The following is a 24,868-nucleotide window of genomic DNA, read 5'->3' on the forward strand; positions in this document are numbered from 1 at the left end:
AACGCTCTTTCTCTGCCTCTCGTACTCTTTCGTATCTGTCGCTCGACTTCTATGAACTTTCTTTGAGCTATTTCGTAGCGCCCCGACGCGAGAAGATGCGACACCCCTAATCTTTTGTGTCGGCATCGGACCCAGCGCCTAAGATGGGCACACTTCTCGCTTCCTCCAGTTGTGTAGCTTCTCACACGCCTATAAACCACCGATGGGTTTGGAGCGGCGCAGTGCGTTTGATTGACACTGTTGTCAGAGAGTCACCCCCGATCGTGTGAACTAGCTGCCTCATGAGATGCTCGGCGCCTACTGCCGCAACCGCCGCCCCGCCTGTTCATTCTGCTCCCGGGGAAAAGGAATGAAGTCATCGACCCTCCGACAGCCGCCTTTCTTCACAGCTTCGGTCAGCAACTCACCCCTCTCTTTTTCTCTCCCGCTCCTTTGCCATCTTCCACCAACACTGTGGCGCATTTCCCATCCCTTTCAGCAGCCATGCGTACGATCGAGTGCGAGTTCTCCCACTACGCGGTGCACCCCGGCCACGGCCGCCGGTATGTGCCGTTCGCGTTCCTGTCGACGAAGCCGGTGCTGACCTTCTCGCGCCCGAAGTGCTTCGCGCTGTACATGCGCAAGAAGAACCCGCGCTTCATTCCATGGACGCGCACGTACCGTCGCATCCACCGCAAGACAACCACGGACCGCGTGAACCGCCGCCGCGCCGCGCGTGCGGTGAGGGTGCAGCGCGCGATTGTCGGCGCGGACCTGTCCTACATCCAGGAGGTGCGCGCGACGCGCAAGGAGGACCACTCCGCCAAGGCTAGGGCGGTCCGCGCAGAGGTCGCTGAGCGCAAGGCCGCCAAGAAGTAAACTCGAGTCGCTCGTGACGCCGCTGGGACGCGCTCTGCTATGGCTCCACCTCCTCCCCCGCCTCTTCGCTTGGCCGGCGTGGGCCGGCGGGTGTGATGGTTTCGGGCCACGGCAACGTATTTTCTCACGTCTAGTTTTTTATTTATATACGCTCGTTTAGTACCACCCGCAAAGAAGCGTATCATCGAATGAATCCGGAAGGAAGAGGGATGGGGGACGTGCGCGGTCTGTGCAGAGTAAGAAGAGGGGAACGCTAGCCCTCTCCGCGAGACGTTCGCGTGACTGATCCGCGCCACTGCTTATCTTGCCCGTGTGGGCGCTTTTGCCGCACACCTCACCTTCTTTTTTTTCCGCGGCATGTTTGAGTAATATGATGGCTGTGGAGGTCGTCTCCGATGTCGTTCGCGATGTGCGTCTCTCCACGGGGGGCTTTTCGGCCCGCGACCGCCTATATGAAATATCCTTATCTCTCCTTCCTTCTCGACGATGTCTTCTTTTCGCTTCAGGGCTGCTGCGTGTACAGCGCAAAGGCGGGGTTGCACAGCCAGCGGCTTTTAGTATGGTTCGCCCACCAAGTACAGAAGGGGTCCCTCACGTCGCACCGTCTGTCGGGCTCCTAGTCGAGACTCCTCGCTGGCAGTATCACCATTGCCGCAAAAAGGCGTGAACACGCCCTCCGATGCCATGCGGCCGGCCTCCACGAAGGCGACGGGGATTGGGGGTCGTCGAGTATACCACGTCGGCAATGCCGTGCTCTCAGTCCTTGTCTTTGGTGTAACATTAGTGCTGTCGATGGCCCTGCTGGACCCGCGGCGCGGCAGCGGTCTGCTTCCTGAGCGGTTTCAGGTGCCCCCTGTAGGCTTCACAGAGGGTGTGTTAGTGAAGGACTTCACGGCTGTCGTGGTTCGCGCGAACCAGAGCACTCTGCTCATGGTGCCGGCGGCGGGTATCCGTGGTGTTGAGTATGTTTCCAGGGCCCTGGACAATTTCTTTTCTGTCGCACTCGCCACTGCCAATGACACAAACGCCGTGGGACAGAATGACGTGGAGGGGGCGGGGATGCGCTCGCAGTTCATGGTCACCTTGGCGGACGTCTACAGCACCGTCCTACTGCGCGGGGGATCGGCAGACGCCTCGAAGACGCCTGCAGAAACAACTGGGGCGGCCACAACGGCCCCTCTGTCATTGCGCCGACCTTCCGTGCTGCACCTCTGCAGCGCCCTCGCCTGTGTGGCCCCATTCGTTGCCCAGCAGTGGTCTGATCGAGCCGAAGCGGCGTCGCTTCTGAATGATATAAAACACAACCGATCTAGTACCCTCCGCACGCGCGCGCGCGCGGTGACGAATTTGGCTCTCGTCTTTGGCGAGGCCAGCGAGTCGGTGGCTGTGATGCACGAGCTGGCGGAGCACCGCGTCTTGACTGCCCAGATCTCGGCTACGTCTCACGATTATCTGTCAGCCATGCCGCTTATCGGAAAGCTGGCGTTGGAAAATGTGCAGGCTGCGTGCAGCTCCCTCAAGGAGTGCCATTACCGCTGTCCCGTCAAGCATGCTCAAGTCGCTACGGGTCTAAAGGCGCAGTCAGAGCATCTCCCCGCAGAGGCCTCCAGGAAACGCTTGCTCGAGGAGTGGCTGCGACGCAACGCCACTTCTTCGGGGTCCTCAGCCTGGCGCACCGTAGACGTGCTTCCCTTCGCCCTCGTGGTCTTTGAGGACTCGCGCAAGCTGGACGAGGTTCCGCTGGATTTGGTGCATGTAGACTTGAGCAGCGCCGACAGTGTGGCGGCCCTGGCGTATCTCGAAGCGCTTGTCTCTGCCACTGTGAAGCCACCGCACCTGCCGCCGAGAAATCTGCTCGTCTCGATCTTTGCTTCAGAGTGGGTGAAGGAAATAATTGACATGCTGCTGCGTCTGGAGACAGTGCATAGGTACAGTGCCATTCCGCTGCAGAAGTCCTGCATCGGTCCCGAAAGGGCGTTTACCCCTCATGAACGGTGGAGCATGTCGCACATGCAGTCGTGGATGAGAGAGAGCTCGCTGGAGGGAGCATACCTCAGCCCCTTTCTTGGCCGGAGTCGCGCTGCCCAGATACCGTTGTGCACTGTCCTCCTGTCACGTCAGGTGGACTCCCTCGACAAGCTCCTCCAAATGGTATCGAAAGTAATTAGCACGTACCCATCTGCTGCCTCACCCTTGGAACGATTCCTTTACCACTCTGTGGGCCTCTCACCAAACGATGAGGAGCTCGTGACTTCACTGCCGAGCAGTTTGGCTGACGCCAAAGTGTCTTCCGTATCCAGCTCCTCCCGTGCTCTGCGCGGGGCGATGGAGTTCGCGGTACAGCACAGCTACTGTGTTATCCCGATCGCTGTGTGCTTTCTGCTGACGCGGAACGTCTGCCGGCGTCGTGGTGTGTGCGAATGAGGTCGTTACTCGACTGCGTCGGACAGAGTGAGATCTAACGTTGCCGTTGTCAAAGGAGAAGGAGGACGCTGGCGCTGAGAGGCGTGCGCCGGTGAAAACTGAAACGAGAGCCACGGGAAGGGAGGCCTGGAGGATAGGGGCGGCGTGAGCCGCATGGGTGGACACCTCCGTGAACCAATGTCCATCACTAGCCCTCTCCTTCAACCATTCGCTCCCTTTTCCTGGAGAAAATCGACACACACCAGCGTCGACGGCGGCGCGACCTGCGAGGAGAAAAAAAAGAAGCGTGTGACTGGTAACCGGAAGAGGAACTGTGTTTTTTTTCCCCCATCCTCAGCCGTCATGTGATCCTCTTGACAACTTGGCAGAGTGACGGCAGCGGTCCGCCACTCTCGTCGCTTTCGATACCAGTTTTCTCTCCACGACGCTCGCTAAGGAAGGGGGGAGGGGCAGCGCACCATGTGTGCATGGGGTCTCTTTGCTGTGCGTCGCAACGGTGTCACCCGCAGACGTCGAGCAGCGCAAGAAAAAAATGAGAGTCGAAGCACCACGAATGGCGAAAGCTCCCCATATTCTCGCAGCGCATGTGCCGGGAGAGGACTGCGGGCCACGTGGGGCGGCGGCGGCACGTTCTCCTTGTGACGCTGAGTCTCCCAGACTAGGAAGGAGCGAGCCGTTGGTGAATGAGTGCGTCTGTGTTTGAGGGTGGGGGTGATCTTTGACCTGGTCCGTCAGCGCCTGTGGCGTCCTGCCGCAGCACTCACAGTCGGTACTTTCGCCGTGGCAAGGGCCCCCTAACTGCCGTGTTTTCCAGCACTTTTTTGTCACAGCTATTGTTGTGTGCTCTTCTTGGATGATCGTCTGTGCACCACTTGGCTTTACCGACGGTCTCGTTCCTCGCGCTCCTCGCTGTGCTTTTCGCTGGCTGTTGGGGCACCTCTCAATCCCTCATGTATGCGCGCACGCTCTCTTTGATGCTGGAGCAGCGAAGCGATGAGACAAAGTCGTCGTGCTACCGCGTGCCACCTGTCCTTCCACTCTTTACCGCGGACTGCGTTGCGCTGCCTTCTTTAATGTTGTCGCCTCCACGATGCTCTCCACGCTTTTCTCCTCCTCTCAGCAGACATCACCTCTTTGCCTGCCATTTCCTGCAGAAAAAGGAAGAGAGAGATCCAGCACGGCTGCCACTGTGTGTGTGTGCGTGCGTCTTGTCGCTGTGCTCGCTGAGCCATTGAGCGTGTGGAAGAGGCTGCCGACGGTGCTCGACTGGACCTGTGCCTCCTTGTCTTCGAAGGCTTCATCGCTTCACCCAGAAGAGGCGTTTCGCTGCGCTTTCACCGCCTACCCGCTTTCTCCCACCAAAGCACTTCCTGTAAAGGAATCCGCATTCTCGGAAACGGTGGTGTACGCTCCCACGCACGCACAGGAGCCGCTCTCGATGAGGCCCTTCCAGCGGACGTGTGCAGCGCTCTGTATCGTTGCCCTCCTCCTACTTTTCGAGGGGGTCGCGGGATCGGCACCCCCCCGCGCAGTACGGCCGTTTCACACAGAGTTTCGCTCGCTTACTCAGGCGTGCCGCGGCGTTCTCGAGACGGAGTGCCCACCGGGTATTGGAGTGCGCGCAGACTGCTTGATGGAGCACATAGAAGGCAATGACAATCACGAGTGCAAGCTGTGGCTCGCCTGGAGAGCTGCTTGCTTTGCCACCGTCACTGTGAATCTCATACCCCATGGCATCTGCAACTTTACATCAGACCAGGCAACGTCGAGGCTGATCCGGCAGTGCCTCCGCCAGGTTGACAAGAACGAGCTGCCCAGTGCTTGCTCCGCTTCCCCCTATTTCAAATCACTGATGCTGCATGCTGCAGGACCCCTCGACAGCGAAGACGCTGCGGATCTGTAGAGGAACAAGGAGACATCGGGCATGGCATGTGGTCAAGGACGCCATCGCCGGTGCAGCTACCACGACACTCTCTGCAGTAGATGCATAGTCCATCGCGCTACCGCTTGCATAATTGGAGGCCCGTGCACGACTCGCGGACTCGACTCTGGGCTGTGGAAGAAGAAGCACATTCGCTCGTCCGCTGTACCATGCACGCCGGCTTCGTACCACTTTTTTTCTACATGCACACCCACTTGCGCACATGCCTGACTCGCTTCGGTGAGGAGTGTCTCCGATGATGGAGGACGGGGGCGCAGCCTTTTGTCTGCTCATCTCCACTGCTGGTACTGTCCCTGTGAGAGCGTGAGGACGACGTGCGTTGGACAGTGTCGCCGCGTGCCCTTCTCATCAAGTCACCCTTTGTTTTTTTTTGTGAGAATCCAGTGCAGGCATGATAGCCCGCGCTTACGTGAAAGAGGTGGACGAGGGGTGGGGTGGCGCTCTTCACCGGCAGCGTCTTTGCCTCCCGCCCCCACCGTAGCCGCCACAACGGAAAGCAAAAAGAGGAGAGAAAAGAAAAAAAGGTGCTCAAACCACTCTCCTTCTGCGATAGCCGTCACAACCCGTCTTGGCGCCTGAAGCTCAACACTCTGAAACGCGCCCGGAACTCGCGCAACAGAGATGTTTCCTGCGATGCTCTTACTTGAGCCTTGCTGGGGACAAAAAAAAACAGAAGCGAGGAATGAGCCACCCCTGGCACCGCCCCACAAGGGGTCGACTTTCAGCCGGTCAATGATGGTCGCGGTGTCTTCATTACAGAGACCCTTTCCCTTCTTGGAAACACCTTCTGCAACAAACTATCCCTCGCTGCCCCACTTTTTCCTATTTGTCGACAGACGGTATCGCCACAGCGCTTGATTTGCTCCATATTTACTCGTAGAAGCCATGCGTACGATCGAGTGCGAGTTCTCCCACTACGCGGTGCACCCCGGCCACGGCCGCCGGTATGTGCCGTTCGCGTTCCTGTCGACGAAGCCGGTGCTGACCTTCTCGCGCCCGAAGTGCTTCGCGCTGTACATGCGCAAGAAGAACCCGCGCTTCATTCCATGGACGCGCACGTACCGTCGCATCCACCGCAAGACAACCACGGACCGCGTGAACCGCCGCCGCGCCGCGCGTGCGGTGAGGGTGCAGCGCGCGATTGTCGGCGCGGACCTGTCCTACATCCAGGAGGTGCGCGCGACGCGCAAGGAGGACCGCTCCGCCAAGGCTAGGGCGGTCCGCGCAGAGGTCGCTGAGCGCAAGGCCGCCAAGAAGTAAAGCTTTGCCGCCAGTCTTTTTTTTTTCGTTTTACCCTGAAGCACCCGACGTCCGTTTACGGTCATCTTTTCGTGCTGGGGTGTGAGTGAGTGAGTGTCTGTGTATCCCTCATCTACACACAAGTCTTTTTTCGTTTTGTAACGCCAAGCATAAAGAAAACGTCTTGACCACAGATATCCGGAAGCAGAGCCGGCCGCCCAGGTCTTTTGACCAAGCGTAGGGGCGCGCCCAACGAGGTGGCGTCGGGTGGTGGTGCTGGGTTGAGAGGAGGATGCTGTGGATGTCACCGAGGAGCGCCTAAGTCAGGCCATCGTCATGGTCTTCCCTCGGCTTAGGGTGTGCCTGTTCCCGCGGCCTCTCATTCTTAGTGATGTTTGTTCTATCAGGCAACCTGTGACAGCTCACGCTTTACTCTCTCCGACTCTCTCTCTCTCTGATACCACGCGTGCCGCCCTTTTTCTTTGTTTTCTTTCACAGTTTTGAATTCTTCACTCTTCACTCGCCCATTCCTCACCACTCTTCTTCTCTTGTTGCGTCTTCCCCTTTCCCGTACACACATACTCATCGGCGCGCGCGCTCCTTTCTTCGAGTCACACGCGACGAGCCGTACTCTGCCTACCAAGCGGAGAGGGTGTAGTCGGCGAGCCAGAAAGAAAGGGCGACGCTTGTTCGGTTTGCGAGGGTGTCTCCGCGCCTCTATCGAGAAAGCTTGTGTGGCGTATCCTCTCTCCTCCCCCTGCACCCGCACATCATCATTCTTGTCGTCTCGGACTGTACCCTCTTCATGACATCGACCGTGACAGCCGTGAACCAGACTCAAAGCCTGGCAGCCATTCGAAATTTTGTGCGCGCCTCCGTCTCGTGCATTACGTATGCGCGAGGGCTCTGCAGCGACAATGCGTTCGAGCAGCGCCCCTTTCTCGGCCTTCCGCTTCGCCAGCTCATCCCATCGACGACTGAGTCCATCACCATCTCTGAGTGGATCGAGAAGGGCGCGTTTGATGCACTTAATCGCAACTATCTCAAGGAAATGTCCCTCTGTGTGTACGACTCAGAGTGCCGCGAGTTACTTGAGAGTTACTGTTTTGGGTTCAATTACACCGGCAACGGAGAGCGGGCGCAGATGACGCTGAACGCCTCACAAACCATTGCAGGCGGTGCGGCCAAAACCGCTCTTCCGCACAGGAGCAGTGGCGACGTCGCCATCCCCGCGTATCGCAAGCGACGCTGCACGAAGCAAGAGGTGCAGGAGCTTCTCACATCGATCCTGGAGCGGCTCATGGATGTGGTGGAGAGTTTGCCGCCACTGCTCTCAGAGCGTGTGCTGACGATGCGCCTGACGTATTACGATGAGGTGACTCCGGCCTCCTACGAGCCACCCTGCTTTGCACCGGCGAGCGACCACATGGCCCGACTGTACCAGGATGAGGTGAGGCACCACGTACACATCGGGTCCATAGATTCCAGTCACCATCTCTTCTCCGTCGCCATTCGGCACCCACTACTGCAGCAGATCCATAGTCAGGCGACACGCAGGACGGTATCGACCGCGCCAAGCGGGAGAGCAAGAGTGCATACGGCACCGGATGAGCACGTTGAGGCCGTGACGCTGTCCGACCCACTTCGCTCCGGGTTGGAAAGCAGCTTCTCGTCATACCAGGGACTCGCGATCGCATCGGGCACAGGTGGCGCTACAGCCATGGCGCGTGTGGTCGGCGGCGACCCCTCATGCCGAGAATCACATGGCGGCGACGAAACGTGTGCTGCATGCGACACTGCGAGTTGTAAGGAAGAGGACGCTGCTGACTCCTCGTTGGACGAAGCGGGGAGGGGCCGTGGTGATGCAGCTCGCACTGCAGAGACGTTTTGGCCCTGCGAAGTGGCGAAGCTGGACGGCGTTTACCGCCTGGTGGAAAGGAGTGTGCTCGAGGGTGAGCGGAGTGGGTTAAAGCCGGCGGAGCTGACGTACTTGCTGTTTGCCGCCCTCGTGTTCGCGAAAGCGCCGAGCGCGCGTGGCGGTCGTGGACGATTGACGATGGAAGAGGTGGAGGCCTACCGCACGCGTCACTGCCCCTTCGACGTTTCCGCCAAAGCAGTCGGGCTCTTTTTGCACCGATTGAGGGAGGAGGGCTTTCTGCAGCCGTCCGACGCCCGTGAAGCTCCCGCGCAGAGGCGGTCGAGGGTAGAGGATCGCAGCGCATCAACGTTGGAAGTGAGAGAGTGGCTAGTGCCTGACCCACCTGGACCCCTCCTCCAGCAGCTCATGCAGCTCAATGTCCTCACGGCGTTGCTGACGCACGAGTCTCGGCTTGTCCTGCAGGAGCTCTGTGTCTACGTGGCGCGGGAGGAATCTAGAAAGGCGGCACAAGTCATGCCCCCCGCGGCCACTGCACACCGACGGAGCACAGCAGGGGGCACTTGCAAGCGGTCATCACGCTAAGGATTGCCATGGCGCTTTTTTTGTACCGGGGGCAGTAGCGGCTGTACAAAGTCACCGCCATCTGCCCTTGCATGAGGTTTCTTATCTCGCTTCTTTGTGACTGTTTCACATTGCCTGCTACTTTTCGCTGCTATCTCTTCGAATAAGCAAACGAGCTCGTCGCCCCGCTGTCGCGCGTGTCGAGTACGCATGTGCCGTTTACGCTTTCCTCTTTCGTCGAAGGCTCGCTTGCGCTTCACCTCCCAGGTACTGCTACGCTTCATGATGCACCACCTCTATCCCTGACGCTGCCTGGTAATGTCAGCGCACGCTCAGAAAGGTCCCTGTCCGGCCTCTCCGTCTCTCACCGTCCTTTCACCCACCTTTGATCATCAGGTCTGCCGCGCCACTCTCTTGTCTTTCTTTTCGCCACGCCTTTCTTCCGCCTCACATCTTTGGCTCCCATTGCCGATCCTCTGTGTGATGAGACGCTTCCCACCCTCGCTTTTACCGTCCTGCACGTATCTGTGGCTCTCCACCGCCACCTCTACACGCGCGACATTCGCATGGGGATAGCAGCAGAAACGAAGGAGAACGCGGCGCTCCCTCTCGGCCCACGTACCGTAGCATCTTTGGCTTTCAAGCCAAGAAAAAAAAGACAATACAAACATCTCTACGAGCGGCTGTGCGCGAGGGTACTTTCAACATTCACCTCACAGCCCCCTCCCGCCCCCGCTCCATTTCTTCCTCTTCCGCTGACACGAGTGCGATCTTCTTGCGCCGTTGCCTGCTGGTATGAGTGGCAGCCAGAAGGAAACAAAGAGCCGGTGAGTTCCCTATATCCAAGCAGCCGACCCTCTCTATAGTCTGCACGTGCGTGTTTTTTCGTGCTCATCTCTTAGCCGTACTCTTTTTTGCCTTTTTGTGAGTATTGCCCCGTTGAGGTGAACTCGTGGGGTTCCCCCCGCCCCAACTTTTCTTCCTCTCGAGTGCGCGTTAACACCGTCTCTGTAAGGTGTGCGTCCCTGCACTGCTCCCGGTTTTGTTTAGGTTGTTGTTGTTTAGTAGCCGATCTCTGTATCTATTGATTCCGTTGACTGTGCTCCGTGCACATACACGGCCAAAGGATTGCTTCCGCTTTCTTTCTCTCTCTCTTAGCGCTGTGTGTCTCCTCCGTCTCTTCATCAGAGGATCCTTCTCGGCCTCATGTGAGGACGCGGCAACGTGCATACTAAGCGTATCTTCTTCAATTTACCGACTTGTGTAGGTTTTTCTTTTCATTCCTCCCCTCCCCAGTGCACGTGATCCGCATCACCACCATCACTCCCTCTGCTCTCTCTTTCTCTTCACTCTGCCGCTCTTTCCGCTGGTGTGCGCCTTTCGGCCTCCTCTGTGGCGAGCCCGGCGGCGCTCGCGAGGCTTCCCACGACGCTTGTGAAATCGACGCCTATCGCGTGGTGATTCGCTACAAGTTCCGGTGCTTTCTTTTCTCAGTAGCGCGATGCTCCCTGTCGCGTCGACGTTGCGTGGTCGTGTGGCGATGCGACCGCCTTCCGTCGCTGCTGCCCGCGTCGCCTTTGTCTCGGGACCCCCTAGCCGCTCCGCGCATCGAGAGTGTCGACGTGCGTATCACGGCTTTCAGTTTGCCAGTTTCCATGGCTGGAAGCTGCCCTACGGTGGCACGTCGACCCGGGTGACGAAGGAGGAGTTGGAGAAGGAGCGCTTCTTCACGGAGCGCCCCCGCGAGAGGTGGGACTATCACCGTGTCGACGAAAACATCAACTCGCAGTCTGAGTTCCGCAGTACAGAGGGACGTGAGCAGTTTTACCAGGGGTCTCGCGAGGACAATTCGACAACGAACCATGGCAGCCTCCACACGCCGCACAAGTACCGCTTGTACGACTACTTTGATGAGTACACAAAGCCTGGCGTGAACGCCAAGGTGGCCGCGGCTTACGCGGTAAAGGAGCAGTGGGATGCCGAGGAGTTTTACTATCCCGGCGAGGCGTGGCAGCGCAACCGTCCTGGATTCCGTAGTGTGCCCAAAGAGCTGCTGAACCGCCAGACGTGGTACCACTGGTCGCACACGCTCACAAAGTGGGACGAGATACAACCCACCATCCGCACACGCTCCTGGAACCCGGATTGGCCGCCGCCCGGCTATGAGATGCCAAAGTTGCAGTGCAAAAAGGAGTTCCACTTTGGCACGGACGACGAGGGACTCGTTTCAGAGGTGGAGCGGTACAACTGGTTCCGCTCGTGGAGCGACAACAACATGCGCGTCGGGTGGCGCGAGATACCGCTGTTCATTATGCTTTTCGGAACTCTGTACTGCTTGGCTCGTAACGCGATGTCCGTCACAGCGATGCGGGCGATGAGTAGCAACATGTACTACCCGGGCCGCACCTTTATCCGCCCCTTTGGTGTGCCGAAGGACTGGGAAACAGACTGCTTCTGGTGGCAAAGACCGCTGGAAGAGTTCCCGAACCAGGACCAGGTATGGTACTGGACGCAGGCGCGCTTTGGCTACATCAACTACATCAAGCAGCGCGACGCTCGCGAGAAGACTATGGCCGATGCGGAGGCTGCTGTTGCCAAAGAGTGCTGAAAAGACCAGCTCACATAAAGGTGCAGGCTTTCGTTTCCTGGGGCATAACGGAGCGGTGGGGTGTTGCTGTACGCTGGACACAATTGCCTGGAGAAGGCGCCAGCGCTCTGTTTACCGGCCGAATGCACTGGTGTTAAGGTGACCAGTGTGAGCGCCCTCTGCACTTGCATGCCGGCGCGATTCCGCGTGACTGAGCGACTGCCTGCTTCGCGTTTCCGTCCACACACACCCCACTCTTTTCTCAAGCCCTTCACTTCTACGGAGGGCTTAGTGCTCCCCCCCCCCCACACACACACACTACCACCACCATTTGTTTTTCGAGCGTTGGTCCTCGCCGTTACTTCGCGTCCTCTGGTAACAACGTATTGCTCCCTTTGTTTTTTTCTCTTTCCGTACTGTCATCGCGGCGTCGGTATTTTCACGCCCACTCTTGACTGCGTGGATGCACGCTTACCTTCTTTCCGGAGCGGGCGGCGTGTAGGGGGTGCATGCGATCCAACCAAAAACGACGTGTCTTTGGAATGCCACAAAAGCCATGCCGTTGTGTGATGGGGGCAGGGGGCGCGGTCATTCGGGGCTCCACGGGGGCCGCGGCATGAATTGAAGGCGTCGAAGGAAGGTGACCCGCCCTTTCCGGTCTGCTCTCTTCGGCCAACTCTTTCCTCGAAATGGCAGAGGCCTCCATCGGGTGTGTGCGTGTCCCTGTGTCTCCTTTGCAGGATGTAATAAGACTTCGCCGTGGTTTCAGCGCTAGTGGAGGACCTCCACGGGGTTACCCAAGCGCTGCGGGTGCCTCATGCGCGTCTGCAGCGCCATCGACTGCCCCTTATCGTGCACACTCTTCCTTTCCCCGGTTCTCTACTCATCACAGATCGCACACGAAAGCACATACGAGGAGCAGCCGATACCTCTTCCCCTTGCACGTGCTAAGACTCCGCTTGCTCTGACGATCAGCGTCAGATGGGTAGTCGTGAGAAGCTCGGGTCCATTGTTCGCTACTAGCACGCGCGCAAACTACCATGCGATCCGGGTACGGGCACCATCAGGCAGCAGGTCGATGGGATGGCTCGTCGCTCATGATCGTTGCTCTAGCGCTGCTGCTACTGGTAGCAGGTGCCAAGGGTGGTGGGGTGCCGACCGGTGGAAGCGGTGACGGAACTGGTCGACCGTTTGGTCCATTGGTTTACTCATTCACCACGAGGCTGTCACTTCATCAGCACATGACCCTCAGCTCAAACCCCCTCGTGTTGTTCATGTTTGACCACAGCGGCGGGGACATGACGAGCTTTTGGACGCTATTCCTGCCGAAGATCTCGAAAGCGTTCGAGGCGTTTGGTATTGAGGTGGCTGAGGCGGCAACATCATCGGAAACGGCGCGCGAGCTCATGAACGCCTTGAAAGCGAGCAGCGGCCCAATCATTTTATTTTTCCAAGGTGTCGCCGACACGCCATCAGCTGGGGGAAAGGCGTTGAAGGTGCCCATTGGTTATCAAGGCAAAATTGACATACCGAGCGTCCTCTCATGGGGTCTGTCGTGCATTTCCTCGTCTGTCACGCATCGGTTACACAGCGACGCTGATCTTGCCCGCTTTTTTGCGCTGTATCCCAAATACCCCGCGCTTCCGCATGTGCTGTACTTTCCCTCTGCGAACTACACCCCCGGCGGCTACCTTTCCGTCAGCCAACACTTTTCCTCTGATGCGGTGTTCGGTGTCGTGCCGAATGCGTTCGCGGCGCCTGAGGCAACAAGAATTGCACAGCGGTACAATATCACTAGCAAAGACGAACTACCGGCCTTACTGGTTCTTCACAAAGCCTCAGGAAGCGATGACGGCGGCACTGGAGAGTCAGATCGCGTATTTCGACTGCCGGCAACATCTACCCCGTTCTCCTATCGCGAGGTGATGGCGTTCCTGTCGGCACACATTACAGACACTTTCGCGGCACTTGTGGCGAAAGCAACGTCCACAAAAAGTGCGCACTGGCTTGAGGTAGCGGAAAGTCGCCGCCTGTACATGCTGTCGCAGCTGGTGGAGCGGCAGCGTGATATCGCCGAGGAAGAGCAGGTGCAGATGGCGCGAGAGCCGATTCTCGTGAAGGATCAAGAGGCATGGTCGAAGGAGTGCGTGAGGCTGCCGAAGAAGCACCGTTGTATCGCTGCATTCATCGATTCTGCGCAGGATCCATCTGCGAAAGAAAACGCGCTGAAGGTGCTGTCCCTCGTCTCCATCGAACTGCTGCGAAGGATGGGACGAGAAGCGCTGAAAGTGTCATTGGTGGTTGTCGACAGGCAAGGCAGCGATGCAGTGCGCGCTTATTTCAACGTAGGGCAGAGCGGCTTCCCTGACGTACTCTTCCTTTCCATGGATCATCCGGCCAAATACTTCAACTTCATCGGTGCTTTCACCGCGGTGGGGGTGATGCAGTTTTTGGCTTCTCACGATGCACAACTGGCGCAGAAGGCGGTGCGAGGCGGGCACGCCTTCATCCCACGTATGGTCCCGAGGCTGGAGGAAGTGAGGGAAGGGTGCTGCAGCGACCACAACGATGAGCAAGAGTTGTAAAGCGGGCTTCCTTGGGGTGCTGTTGCTATCGGTGTTTGGTGTGCGCTTTCGTTTGTCGTTTCTTTGCCAGTCGGTCTCCGACAAGCCCGCGGACAAGGAGGAACAGAGAGGAGGGATGGTGGCGGCAGCATCCGCGTACTTGAGGGTTTGCTGTGCGGCTCACATGCGCTACCCCCTCCTCCTCCTCCGATTCACTGCCCTCCCTCCCCCCTCCCTCTTTCTCTCATTCCCTTCACTCCTGACGTGCTTGCCGTTGTAGTGGATGATGATGTACTCTACAAGAGGACTGTGAAGGTACCCGCGCCGACTTCTCCGCGTGCGGGTCGCGACTTGTTTGGTGCAGAAGGCGCGCATGGCAAAATGCGGAGGGGAGGGGGGACCCGGAGAAATCCAATCCTTCCAGGGATTGGCGAAGTGCCTCTGAGTGTGGAACACACTGTGGAACTCTGTCGAAAAAAATAAGAACGACCAAAAATGAGAAGAGTATTGAGGGAGGGAAGAGGAGAAGCTGCTGCAGCACGAGCAGCGGCTATCGCGCTTTTCTGTCGCCGAAAGGAGCGTGACCTGGCGCCGCTCCCTGTCTTTTCTTCAGGTGATCTCGCTTTCATCTCTCTTCTCTCTTCCTTGAGTGGATGGGCGAGACGAATCCTATTCAGTATGTTGCTCCAGCGTGCCTAGCACAAGGAGCGCAGACACCCGCGAGATGGGCCGTCGCTTAGGGCGCTACCTCCCCGGCTCTCGTACCCAGTGCCGCTCACGCCACGCTGCGGACTCTCAGTGTCCTGCGGCTAGCTTCATAGAATCTTCTTCGTCTTTCTTCTTTTGTTTTTTCATGGAACGGGCAGCCTCCGCCCTTGCTCTCGACCTATTGCGTTTCGCGTGCGTCACTCGACAGCCCCTCACTCGTTTATGCATTCCGGTGCTGCTGCCACAAACAGCGCCGGGTCTGCCCTCGTCCGTTGTGCTGCAGTGCGTGACAGTTTCGTTTTCTTCTTTGTTGGAGGCGTTTGCTTCTCTCTTCTCTATCAGAATTTCTTTTGCCATGCTTCGCTGCACTGCCGCCAGATGCTTCAGGTCGCTTGCCGTGTGGGGCGGCGGCACGATGGGCAGCGGCATCGCGCAGGTGACAGCGCAGGCAGCGGTCCCGGTGACCGTGGTAGACGTCTCGCAGGCGCGGTTGGATGCGTCGCGCAAGGCGCTCGAGATGTCGCTAGGGCGCGTGGCCAATAAGAGGTGCAACGGCGATCAGAGAAAGCTGAAAGAATTTGTGGAGAGCGCACTTTCTCATGTCACCTTTACGACAGACGAAGCCGCGGCGGCGAGCGGAGCGGAGCTAGTGATCGAGGCCATCGTGGAGAACATCGACGCCAAGAAGGAGCTGTTCAGACGCCTGGACAAGATGGCACCAAAGTCGACGGTGTTCTGCTCGAACACGTCGTCGCTGAGCATCTCCGAGATGGCTTCCGTGACGACGCGAAGCGAGCGCTTTGCCGGCATGCATTTTTTCTCACCAGTGCCGATGATGAAGCTGCTGGAAGTTGTGCGCACCGAGAAAGTACAGCCAGAGATTATCGAGCAGCTGAAGACATTTGGCGCGAAGGTCGGGAAGGTCGCTGTTGTCACGAAAGACACCGATGGCTTCATTGTGAACCGACTTCTCGTGCCGTATCAAATGGAAGCGTGCCGACTGGTGGAGCGCGGCGTCGCCACGTTTCAGGATGTGGACACTGCCATGAAGTTGGGCTGCGGCTACCCGATGGGGCCGTTCGAACTCAGTGACAGCATCGGCATCGACGTGATCAAGCTGATTGTCGACGGCTGGCACGCAAGGTGCCCCAAGGATTCACTCTTCAACCCCTCGCCCCTTATCAATGAGCGGGTTTCTGCTGGCAAGCTGGGTAAGAAGACTGGTGAAGGCTTCTACAAATACGACAGCAAAGGCCGCAAGATCGAGTCCTGATAGACACATCGGCTTTGTGCTCAGTATGCGCGTGCCTGCAGTTCTCAGGCACCGCTTCCCATATCTGCGGGGCATGACATTTGGAGCGCAACGTGTGGTATCGCCATCTCCGCGAATGAAGAGCGCGCGGACCTTGTTGCCTTTCCATTGCTTCTTCAATCCCGATCTTCGCCTTGTTTTTGCACCTTCCCTCATTGAAGGAACGCCGCGGTGCTGCGGTTGAATCGAGCTGCTGTTCCTCAGGGTGTTTGTGGCTTCTTTGTATCGCAATCGGTGCGCCCGCTCGCTTGTTGCTGAAGCTGGCCTGTAAGGTATGTGCATGTATATAGGAAGAGGAGGAGGAGGGAGGGGGCGGTCCTCTTTGCCAACGCCACTTGGAGTGAGCAGCCCGTCAGACGCATCAATCCTTTGTGGCGAGAAAGCAAAGTACCATCCGCGGCACTCCACTGCATCCGTGCACCTGCTCACATCACCGCTGTTTCTTTGGCGAACGACGACGCGATATGCTGCGTAGCGAGTCTTCCTGCTGTGAATGAGCTCTTCCCTGGTCAATGCGTCAGCAGCTCTTTTTTTTTCTGTGGCCTTCTCCTTTCGCGGCGCATGTCCCCCTCTGTGGGCAACAGACACCGTCGAGTAGTATCAGACACCAGCCTCCACAGGATGTAAAAGTCAGTGGCTCACACGCCGTCCTGCGTCCCCGGCTGCAATTCTTGCGTATCGTCGTGCAGGGGCAGCGCTGCCGCGGTGGCGGAAAGACACGCGGCTCTCACAACGTAAGCACACGCTTTTTTCGTGGATGGTATCGACAATTCAACCGCTAGGCTGAACAACAAGCGCATTTCAGGCAAACCTCACGTGCACGTGTGCGATGGTTGCGGCGTGCCCTGCATCGGGCCAAGAGGGGGGCTGATGCGACACAATGCCGAAAGCACGGTGACTTCGCCCTGGGCAACACCGTCGGGGTTCCCCAGACCCCGACGTGGCGATTCTCCACACGGCACCCTCCAGGGCCGAGGCGTGCGGCGACGGGAAAAGGGACATGCCATACAGCCGGGTGCCGGGTCGCAGAAGGGGGTCTGGCCCCAGGTTGGCCGGCAGTCTACCCGAGCACCTTCCGCGCATGCACCTGTGCCGCCTTCTCGCATCGCGCGCAGCAGACGTCGCCGTCTCTGCGCGAACGGCGCTCGGGTACCGGGCGCGGACACGCGTTCACAAAAGCTTGCAGTTTTTTCTGACGTTTCTCGGGTCTGTGCCGCAGCATGTCGTACAGAGGGAGAGAGATGGGGTTAAGCGAAAGCCGTCCATGTGACGCACTGTCCGTGATCAACCGACAGCCAGCTTCTCCTCGAGTGCACGGATTTTGTTATCATCCACACCGAAGGTGGGGGGTACGTTACCATGCGTACATGCGCTCGACGTTTTCTTGCGGCGGGTCCGTACGGCCCCCTTTCCGAAAAAGGGGGCAAAAAAACGTCTCACTGACACCGTGGAGCAGCACCGACCAAATACGCTGCCTTAGCCGGTCGCTGCTGTTGGGCAGTCTCCTGCCGCTCGCTTTCTCGGCTACTGCTGCGTACGCGGGCGCTGCCTTCACTATGTCTCCGACTCTGTCGCCTCCTTCACTCCAGCCTCTCCGCCTCCGTTACTGCCCTGCCGCTTCCCCTCCATACAAATCAGCTCGTCTTTTTTTCTCTTCTCCGCAGCACGTGTTGTTCGCCCCCCTTTTTTATCTGTATTGAGGGTCGGCTGCTTTTGTTTCTGTTCGTTTGACCACTCCGTTGAGCATTCTGCGTCTGGCTGCTGCTCCAGCGGCCGGGTCGCCCTCCGTGTTTTGCAGTTACGGATTCTTCTGCGGCTCTTCTGGCACGCGTTGTGCGAGCAGGGGCCAAACGATAGGGGTCTCCGTCTTTCTCCCGTTCCCTCACAAGATCATTGTTCCTCTCCTCCTCCTTTCTGCTCGCATCCCGCTGCTCCTTCGCCCCCCTCCTCCTCCAGCGTCAATGACAGCGTACGCTGGAACCCCAGCCTCCATGTACACTTCAAAGGCGAGATCTGCGCATTCGGCCATCCCACCGCAGCCGAGAGATCAGATGCGGGATGTGCTAGCCGCCACTGCTCCGCCGTCTCCTTTAGGCGCAAGAGTATATCGTGCGTTGCACACTGGACTCGCGCCAAGCGGGTCACACAGCAGCAACAACAACAGCACGGGCAGCCACCGGCGCAACTCCGATTCTTGGTCGAACGCTAACGCGAGCATGACTACTGCTATCGGAGCGACGGCACTCGCTTCATCCTTCGGCTCAACGTGCATCGAGACGGATCCCTCCTGCGGACCGCTACTGCGGCGCATAATAGACCCAGCAGCTCCTCCGACAACGCCGGCGCCCAACGGCACCGCGGCGTCGGAGAGATGGCTGCAGCGTTCCCCTTTCTATCCCCGTCGCTCATCTAGTGGCACAGATCCCTGCAACCCACTCAGCTTCCCTAGCGCTGCACCGCAGACTGACGTCGATAGCGACCTGCATATAAGCAGGAACCAGAGAACTCACAGCGTTGGCGTCGCATCGCTGCCCAACCGGAGTACGTCCAACACACCCTCTGCGGGAGATGGTGTCAACGGGCCCGTGAAGAGTCTTCCGGCCCTCCCTGCGGAAGCGGATCTGCGGTCGGGTGAAGCGAAGCCCGGCTGCTGCGCCGTACCCTCTCCCTCAAAAGACATGGATTTGGATTCTCAAGAGTGCCAGTCAATCCCCCGCTCTGCCGTCACGCCATCGGTGCACAGCTCGACCTCCACCCGCAAGCTGCCCACATTTCACGCCGATGACGAATTGGCCAACTCGGCGCTGCTATCTGACGCTGCGCGCACGAGAAGCCCCACCTTCATGTGTGATGAGATGGGGAGGCGCTCGGTCGTCGGCGCGACGTCAGAAAATAGGAGACCGTCACCTGCGAGGACGTTGACCTCCGCCAGGGGGCGAAGTCGGCGCCGCGACGAAGTTAGTGCGGAGGCGGGAGATGAACCTCCGCCCACTTATGTAGATGAATCTCTCCTCTGCACTCGCGAGACCTTCCCGGTCCCTCGTTACTGCCCCGATGACCTGCTGCAGGGTGAGGACAAGATTTGGGCCCCCGGTAAACCGCTACGCATCGCCTTCGTTAGCTGGAACATGGCCAGCAAGAGGCCGCGCTCTTGCGAGGTCTCTACCTATTGCATTCACCCTAACGCGCACTTAGTGGTGGTTGGTACGCAGGAAAATGGGCCCTATCTGATGTCCAACAAACGCCAGCGGCGGTGGACGAAGATGGTCTCACATGCCTGCCTAGGTGGACAGTACGAGCTGGTCGGCAAGCACCATATGTGGGCAGTTCAGATGCTTGTCTTTGCTCGTCGTCGTGACGTGGCCAACTATGTGTCACGGGCCCACGCCTCGCACGTGAAGACAGGGCTGCTGAACGGCCTGGGTGGAAACAAGGGAGGCGTTGCGGTGGGACTGGTCTTGTCATTGACTCCTAAAGATGTAGAGCAGTCCCAGATTTCAATGACACACCGCACCGCCGCTCATGGCCCACAGACACGACCGCCGGAAAGTTCGACGTTCACAGCGTCCGGCGCTTCAAGGAAGTTGTGCGGGCCCTCCTCTTTAAATGCTGTCAACTCGATGGTAGCTGATGCACGAAATGGCTCTGCCTTCGTGCTGTCGGCATCCTCGGGAACGGGAAGCCTTGCACTTCCTCCGTGTGGGGTAAGCAAGTCTTGCGTACTCGAAGACGTTCAACAGAAGTACGAGGAGCTCGTGGGAAGGTTCAGCTTCTCAGATGACAAAAGCTCAACCGACCTCCACGGCGATGACGACGACACCGTCTCAGGGGACGTCGATGACTCCCTCTCAGACAACAGCGAGGTCTTCTCCTGTGCTGAGGGTGCGGGCCACCACACATCACTTAAGGGTTTGGGACGGCCCTCCTTTGGTAGTCAGACAACCCAGCATAGGCGGCATCCCGAGAGAGGCTGTAGGCAGCGCGAGCTGGGTTGCAAGGACGGCGACGGCGCGTTAAGTGGCGACACACCTGATAGCGCCACGCCGAATTACATCACGCTGCTGTTCATCACCGCACATCTGGCGGCGCATCAAGGCGGTGTCACAAACCGCAACAGGGACTACCGGCAGATTGTCGGCGGCTTGCAGCTTGGCCGCCGCGGCCCGTATCGTAAGTTCTTCAAGCGGCTGCTTCGACGGAGGCAAGTGCTTGCGGGTGACGATGAGGAGGAGGCAAACGAGGAGGACAACGCAGCGGGGTACAGGGACAACTGCAACTCGGAAGATGGTGTGATGCCTTTGAGGCTGCCCACGGTGTCAACGGTGGTAGACGACGGCAAGGTGCGTCGCGACGTGACGGAAGAGTTCGACCTCACTTTCTTCGGCGGCGACCTGAACTACCGCATCAACGGGACCCGAAAGGCAATCGAGTACGTCATCCACCACCACCGAAACATACGATCCATTCTCATCAACAATGACCAACTGAGCCTCGAGCGCGCTCGCGGAAAGGTGCTTCAAGGTTTCCAGGAGGGCAACCTTTTCTTTCGCCCAACATACAAGTACGAGGTATCTGCCGGTGGCGGCGTTACGCTCGATGAGTACAACTTCTCCCACAAGAAGCGCATGCCGGCCTACTGTGATCGCATCTTGTTTAAGAAAAAGACGTCCTCAGCCGCGCGCCGCGTCGCCATCCGCCTATACACAGACGTCCCAAACGTTCGTTCAAGTGACCACCGCCCCGTCGTGGCGCTGTTCGACGTAGGAACCTGTGCATACACCAGCTGAGAGGCCACAAGGGTGTGAAACTCCCTTTCAGTCTCCTTTTTTTTTTCAGGCAAGGCGAGACGAGAGTGCATGTGTATGTCGTAGGGTATGTGTACTAACTTTTTCGTCTGCTTTCTTCCTCCTCTGCTGCTTACCGTTTTTCTTCCCTTTTTTGTTTGTGTGTGTGTGTGTGTTTGCGGCATTCGTTTGCGCTAGTTTTTGTGCTCCTCTTGTGTGGGTCCGTTGGTCTGTTTAGCTGGAGTCTTGGGTGCGAGTGTATGTGTGGGGAGAGGGGGGAGGGTCCACTTGCATGCCTCATCATGTGCTCAAAAGATGCTCTAGTCCGAGTCGGCACGTCTTGCCTTAAGGCAAGATAGAGGCCAGGGTGCAGTACGTAAGACCAACGAAAGCGTGCAAGAACGCACGTGTCTCTTTCTCTATGTCATGGGTGCCGCGCGACACTTTTCTTGCGTTGTATGGTGTGCCCAGCACAGCACACGGTCGCCTGCATAAGGCTTCTTTTCATTTGTATTTCCTTACGCTTTCATGACGTGATTTGCTCGTTGTTTACGTTAACTTCTTCTTTGTCCAAACTCTTCGCTCTCTCTCTCTGAAACACATCCTTCAGCCACTTCAACGGCTTTTCTGCTTTACTCTCAATTCGCCGTCTCTAATGCAAGCGAGGGAGGGCCTCTGCGCAGACAGTGATACAAGTTCTGGTCAATGTCGTACGCTCTTCTCAGCGGGTCACGGTGTTTAGGCTCACCGTCAGTGCCCGAGGCGACGGTTCCGTTTTGCCGCGAGCTGAGCGCTTTCATCGCCCGGTGCTCTTCCACATGCTTCGGCCTGTCACAGAGTAGCGCCTGAGGGAGTTACAAGCAGATTGCTGCGATATTGTTGAAGGCTATGGTACATATTGGGGGTGCGAAGGCAACGGCTTGTCTCCACCAAGCAACTGCCGAGCACATACAAGCGTGCCCTCCTCTCTCTCACACGTGCCCATAAAGAAAAAAGGGAAGGTGAATCAGTGTGATGTGCGAGGATTCCACACACGTATAGACACTTCTCCGGGCGCCCTCTTCTTCCCCTCTACTGCATCCCTGCTCCCACCCTTGTGAAGAACATTTGCCCTTATCCCCCTTTCCCTCTGCTTGCTTTTTTTTTCGCCCCTCTCTCTCTCGCCCACTCTCTGCTGGTGCCATCTTGCGGTTTATGCCAACATGTGCATGTGTGTGCGTATCGCTATGTGTGTGTGTCTCTCTCTCTCCCCTCCCCCGTCTTGCCGCGTCTGCATAAATGGCGGTTCGGCATCTCCCACGTTGGGCACGTATGCAGATGCAGCCCCACAAACAAACGCGCGCCAGCGCCAAACGTACTATCCGGCCACACAACATTTCTTCCGCCTCACATCACTGCTCCGTTCTTCGTTCTCAGCACTCCACCCAACCTTCCAAGACGCGAATGCCCTTTGTCCGTCCAGCTACACACGCAGCGCCGAACGGCCGCGGCTGGTACGAGGCTATCCCAGAGCGACTCAAAGAGACCATCGACAAATACTTCAGCGAGGCAGCACACCACTACCACGAGGAGAGTGTGGGGTGTACTCGCCTGACGGCTTTGATCGCCCCACATGCCGGCATGAGTTACTCCGGCCGCACCGCCTCCGAGGCCTTTGCAGTTTTACAGGAATACCTCTACACAAAGGGCTCCAAGGGCAGCGAACTGGAGCGCGTCTTCATCCTGGGTCCATCGCATACAAAGGGCTTCGAGGGCTGTGAGCTTTCTGCTGCCGCCGAGTACGGCACACCTTTTGGGCCGCTGAAGGTGGACACAGCTGCCGTGGAGCACGTGATTGCTGCTCTGCAGAAGGCTGGGGTCGGGGCGTCCACCGCGACTCGCCGCACCGATGAGGCAGAGCACTCGATTGAGATGGAGACCCCCTACCTCTCGTACATTCTTTATTACCCACCGCCGTCGATGCGTGCGTCGGTGCAGCCCGCAGCGGGGCGCGTCTCGATCGTGCCCATCATCGTCGGCTGGACCGACCGGCAGGCTGAGAAGGCTATCTACGAGGTGCTAAAGCCGTACATGGAGGATGCTCGCAATTTCTTCATCTTCAGCTCCGACTTTTGCCACTGGGGCGACCGATTCAGCTACAGCTACCACTACAAGCGCGCCGAGTACCCGAACATTGGTGACGCCATCATCGCGATGGACCATGCCGCTATGGAGCTACTGGAGAAGCGCGACTTGGAAGGCTGGTACAGCTACCTCAAAACGACCAAGAACACGATTTGCGGACGGGCGCCCATCAGTGTGGGCTTGCAGCGCTGGGCAGACGATGTAAGCAAGGCGCGGGTAAAATTTGTCCACTATTCGCAATCGAACAGGTGCGAGGACGCCGACGACTCATCCGTGAGCTACGCCGCGGCCATCGTCATGGAGTAGACGGCGTGGCAGCTCAGAGAAAACTGTCTCTCTTGCTCTGCGGTCTTGCCGAGCGTTGGGCACGTCACCGAAGCAGCAGTGGCACGTCCGCATAGGGCTGTGTGTCATACGCATTTAGGGGGGGTCTCGATTCCTATTCTTGTTTCTGTGCTGCGCACGAATTGCACGCGCTTGCGTTGCTACCGTTTTACATCGCTACTTTTCTTTCGTGCCCTCCCCCCTCCCCCCTTAGCACACAGGCCTCGCTTTTACCTTCCTACCGTTTATGTGTCTGCTGGCGACGGCGGCTCCTGTTTCTGGGCGGACACACGCCTGCGCCCACGAACTGCGCGACCGTTGCCGGAGCGCTCTTGCTAGATCTCTCCTTCTTGATCTCCGCACCATGCTCCCTACCGGCCGCGGTACAGTGAAGGCACATAACGTCGTTGGGCTCGATCCTTCTCTCGTGCAGGTACCGTAGCGCACTCCTTTGAAGGCGCCGGCTGCTTTGGCGGTTAGGAACACCATATGTCGCTGGAGATGGTTGCAAGGGGGAGAGAGGGGGGGCGGGGAGGGGGCATGGGCAACGGAAAATACATTCGTAGCTTTCTTTCTTTCTGAGCCGCCTGCCAAAGTATTTCCCAACTCTCCCCATAGAGCATTTTCGTGCCACTTCTTTGCTGCCGCTCCTTCTGCTCAATCTCTCTCTTTCCTTTCACAAGACTGGTAGCAAGTGGACACTCGCCTCCGCGCGTGGCACCTCCGAGGCGCCGCAGCCGCCTTCTGGAGGGGCGCCACGCAGACATCATCGCTGCCAAATGCTGGCCCCCCGCCGAATGGAGACATGGGGTCTTTTACGCCAGCTGCAGCGGAGGCTCGGGCAAAGTATGGCGACGGATGCCGGCGGGCAGAGGCTCTGCATGGCGCTGCGTCAGACAGAACTGCGGCGCTGGAGAGGCCTGTAGTCTCCACGTGACGAGCAGCGCATCGGGGCGACTCGAAGGTGCCACAGCGGACTCCTACTCTCGACCACTGGAGCGGGGCGCCTGTGCCACCTCCCGCCTCGGCCGGATGATGGGAGCAACTGCGATGCGAGGGGGGCGGGCGGGCATGGTTTCGAGGCGTGCGGCGTCTGTGGCCAGCGCCGCCTGGCACGACGACGCGGTCGGGCCTGTGGCATGCCGGGGACAGGGTGGAGCTCGACGAACCTCCATGTGTGAGATATGAAGAAAATAAAAGCGGCGCTTCTGTTGTCTACGAGTAGCTGTTGACGTCAAGGATGAAAGCCGCCGGCGGTGGCCTTAGGGCCGAAGAAGCGTACTCTGTTCGCCGCGGAGGCCTTTGCTGAGAGTTCTCTTAGCACTGAGGCTCATTACCTCTGCGTCTCTCGCATGCCAGGTGCGGTCCACCGCCCTGGTCCTTTCAGTTGTTTTTTTGTGACCGAGGTGATAGCTAGGCAGCACTTGACCGACAAAGCGCTCCAGCTCATCAACTCGTTTTCCCCTTCTTTGCCTCTGACATCGCCTTTCTTTTTCACATGATGTCTTCGCAGCTTTTCAAAAGCGCAGGTGCACAGGGACATGAACGCAAGCGACCTGTCG

The 24,868-nt window shown here is 58.3% G+C and overlaps 9 protein-coding genes across 9 annotated transcripts; all 9 read left to right on the forward strand.

The window, feature by feature from the left end:
- Window positions 1-483: 483 nt before the first annotated feature.
- LSCM1_00110 (uncharacterized protein) lies at window positions 484-858 on the forward strand (the record flags this gene model as incomplete). The annotated part of the gene is made up of 1 exon (XM_067317769.1): window positions 484-858. One exon carries the CDS (start codon window positions 484-486, stop codon window positions 856-858), a length of 375 nt encoding a protein of 124 aa, XP_067173874.1.
- A 684-nt stretch (window positions 859-1,542) lies between these two features.
- LSCM1_00111 (uncharacterized protein) lies at window positions 1,543-3,282 on the forward strand (the record flags this gene model as incomplete). The annotated part of the gene is made up of 1 exon (XM_067317770.1): window positions 1,543-3,282. One exon carries the CDS (start codon window positions 1,543-1,545, stop codon window positions 3,280-3,282), a length of 1,740 nt encoding a protein of 579 aa, XP_067173875.1.
- Window positions 3,283-4,720: 1,438 nt separating this feature from the next.
- On the forward strand, window positions 4,721-5,185 carry LSCM1_00112 (uncharacterized protein; the record flags this gene model as incomplete). The annotated part of the gene is made up of 1 exon (XM_067317771.1): window positions 4,721-5,185. One exon carries the CDS (start codon window positions 4,721-4,723, stop codon window positions 5,183-5,185), a length of 465 nt encoding a protein of 154 aa, XP_067173876.1.
- A 924-nt stretch (window positions 5,186-6,109) lies between these two features.
- On the forward strand, window positions 6,110-6,484 carry LSCM1_00113 (uncharacterized protein; the record flags this gene model as incomplete). Its single annotated transcript, XM_067317772.1, has 1 exon — window positions 6,110-6,484. One exon carries the CDS (start codon window positions 6,110-6,112, stop codon window positions 6,482-6,484), a length of 375 nt encoding a protein of 124 aa, XP_067173877.1.
- A 784-nt stretch (window positions 6,485-7,268) lies between these two features.
- On the forward strand, window positions 7,269-8,924 carry LSCM1_00114 (uncharacterized protein; the record flags this gene model as incomplete). Its single annotated transcript, XM_067317773.1, has 1 exon — window positions 7,269-8,924. The coding sequence occupies one exon, from the start codon at window positions 7,269-7,271 to the stop codon at window positions 8,922-8,924; it is 1,656 nt and encodes a 551-aa protein (XP_067173878.1).
- A 1,480-nt stretch (window positions 8,925-10,404) lies between these two features.
- LSCM1_00115 (uncharacterized protein) lies at window positions 10,405-11,511 on the forward strand (the record flags this gene model as incomplete). The annotated part of the gene is made up of 1 exon (XM_067317774.1): window positions 10,405-11,511. One exon carries the CDS (start codon window positions 10,405-10,407, stop codon window positions 11,509-11,511), a length of 1,107 nt encoding a protein of 368 aa, XP_067173879.1.
- A 1,019-nt stretch (window positions 11,512-12,530) lies between these two features.
- Window positions 12,531-14,075, forward strand: LSCM1_00116 (uncharacterized protein; the record flags this gene model as incomplete). The annotated part of the gene is made up of 1 exon (XM_067317775.1): window positions 12,531-14,075. The coding sequence occupies one exon, from the start codon at window positions 12,531-12,533 to the stop codon at window positions 14,073-14,075; it is 1,545 nt and encodes a 514-aa protein (XP_067173880.1).
- A 1,042-nt stretch (window positions 14,076-15,117) lies between these two features.
- On the forward strand, window positions 15,118-16,035 carry LSCM1_00117 (uncharacterized protein; the record flags this gene model as incomplete). The annotated part of the gene is made up of 1 exon (XM_067317776.1): window positions 15,118-16,035. The coding sequence occupies one exon, from the start codon at window positions 15,118-15,120 to the stop codon at window positions 16,033-16,035; it is 918 nt and encodes a 305-aa protein (XP_067173881.1).
- A 6,140-nt stretch (window positions 16,036-22,175) lies between these two features.
- On the forward strand, window positions 22,176-23,288 carry LSCM1_00119 (uncharacterized protein; the record flags this gene model as incomplete). Its single annotated transcript, XM_067317777.1, has 1 exon — window positions 22,176-23,288. One exon carries the CDS (start codon window positions 22,176-22,178, stop codon window positions 23,286-23,288), a length of 1,113 nt encoding a protein of 370 aa, XP_067173882.1.
- Between the last annotated feature and the right edge of the window lie 1,580 nt (window positions 23,289-24,868).

Source organism: Leishmania martiniquensis, chromosome 36, assembly GCF_017916325.1.
Source record: "Leishmania martiniquensis isolate LSCM1 chromosome 36, whole genome shotgun sequence".
Taxonomy (NCBI): domain Eukaryota; phylum Euglenozoa; class Kinetoplastea; order Trypanosomatida; family Trypanosomatidae; genus Leishmania; species Leishmania martiniquensis.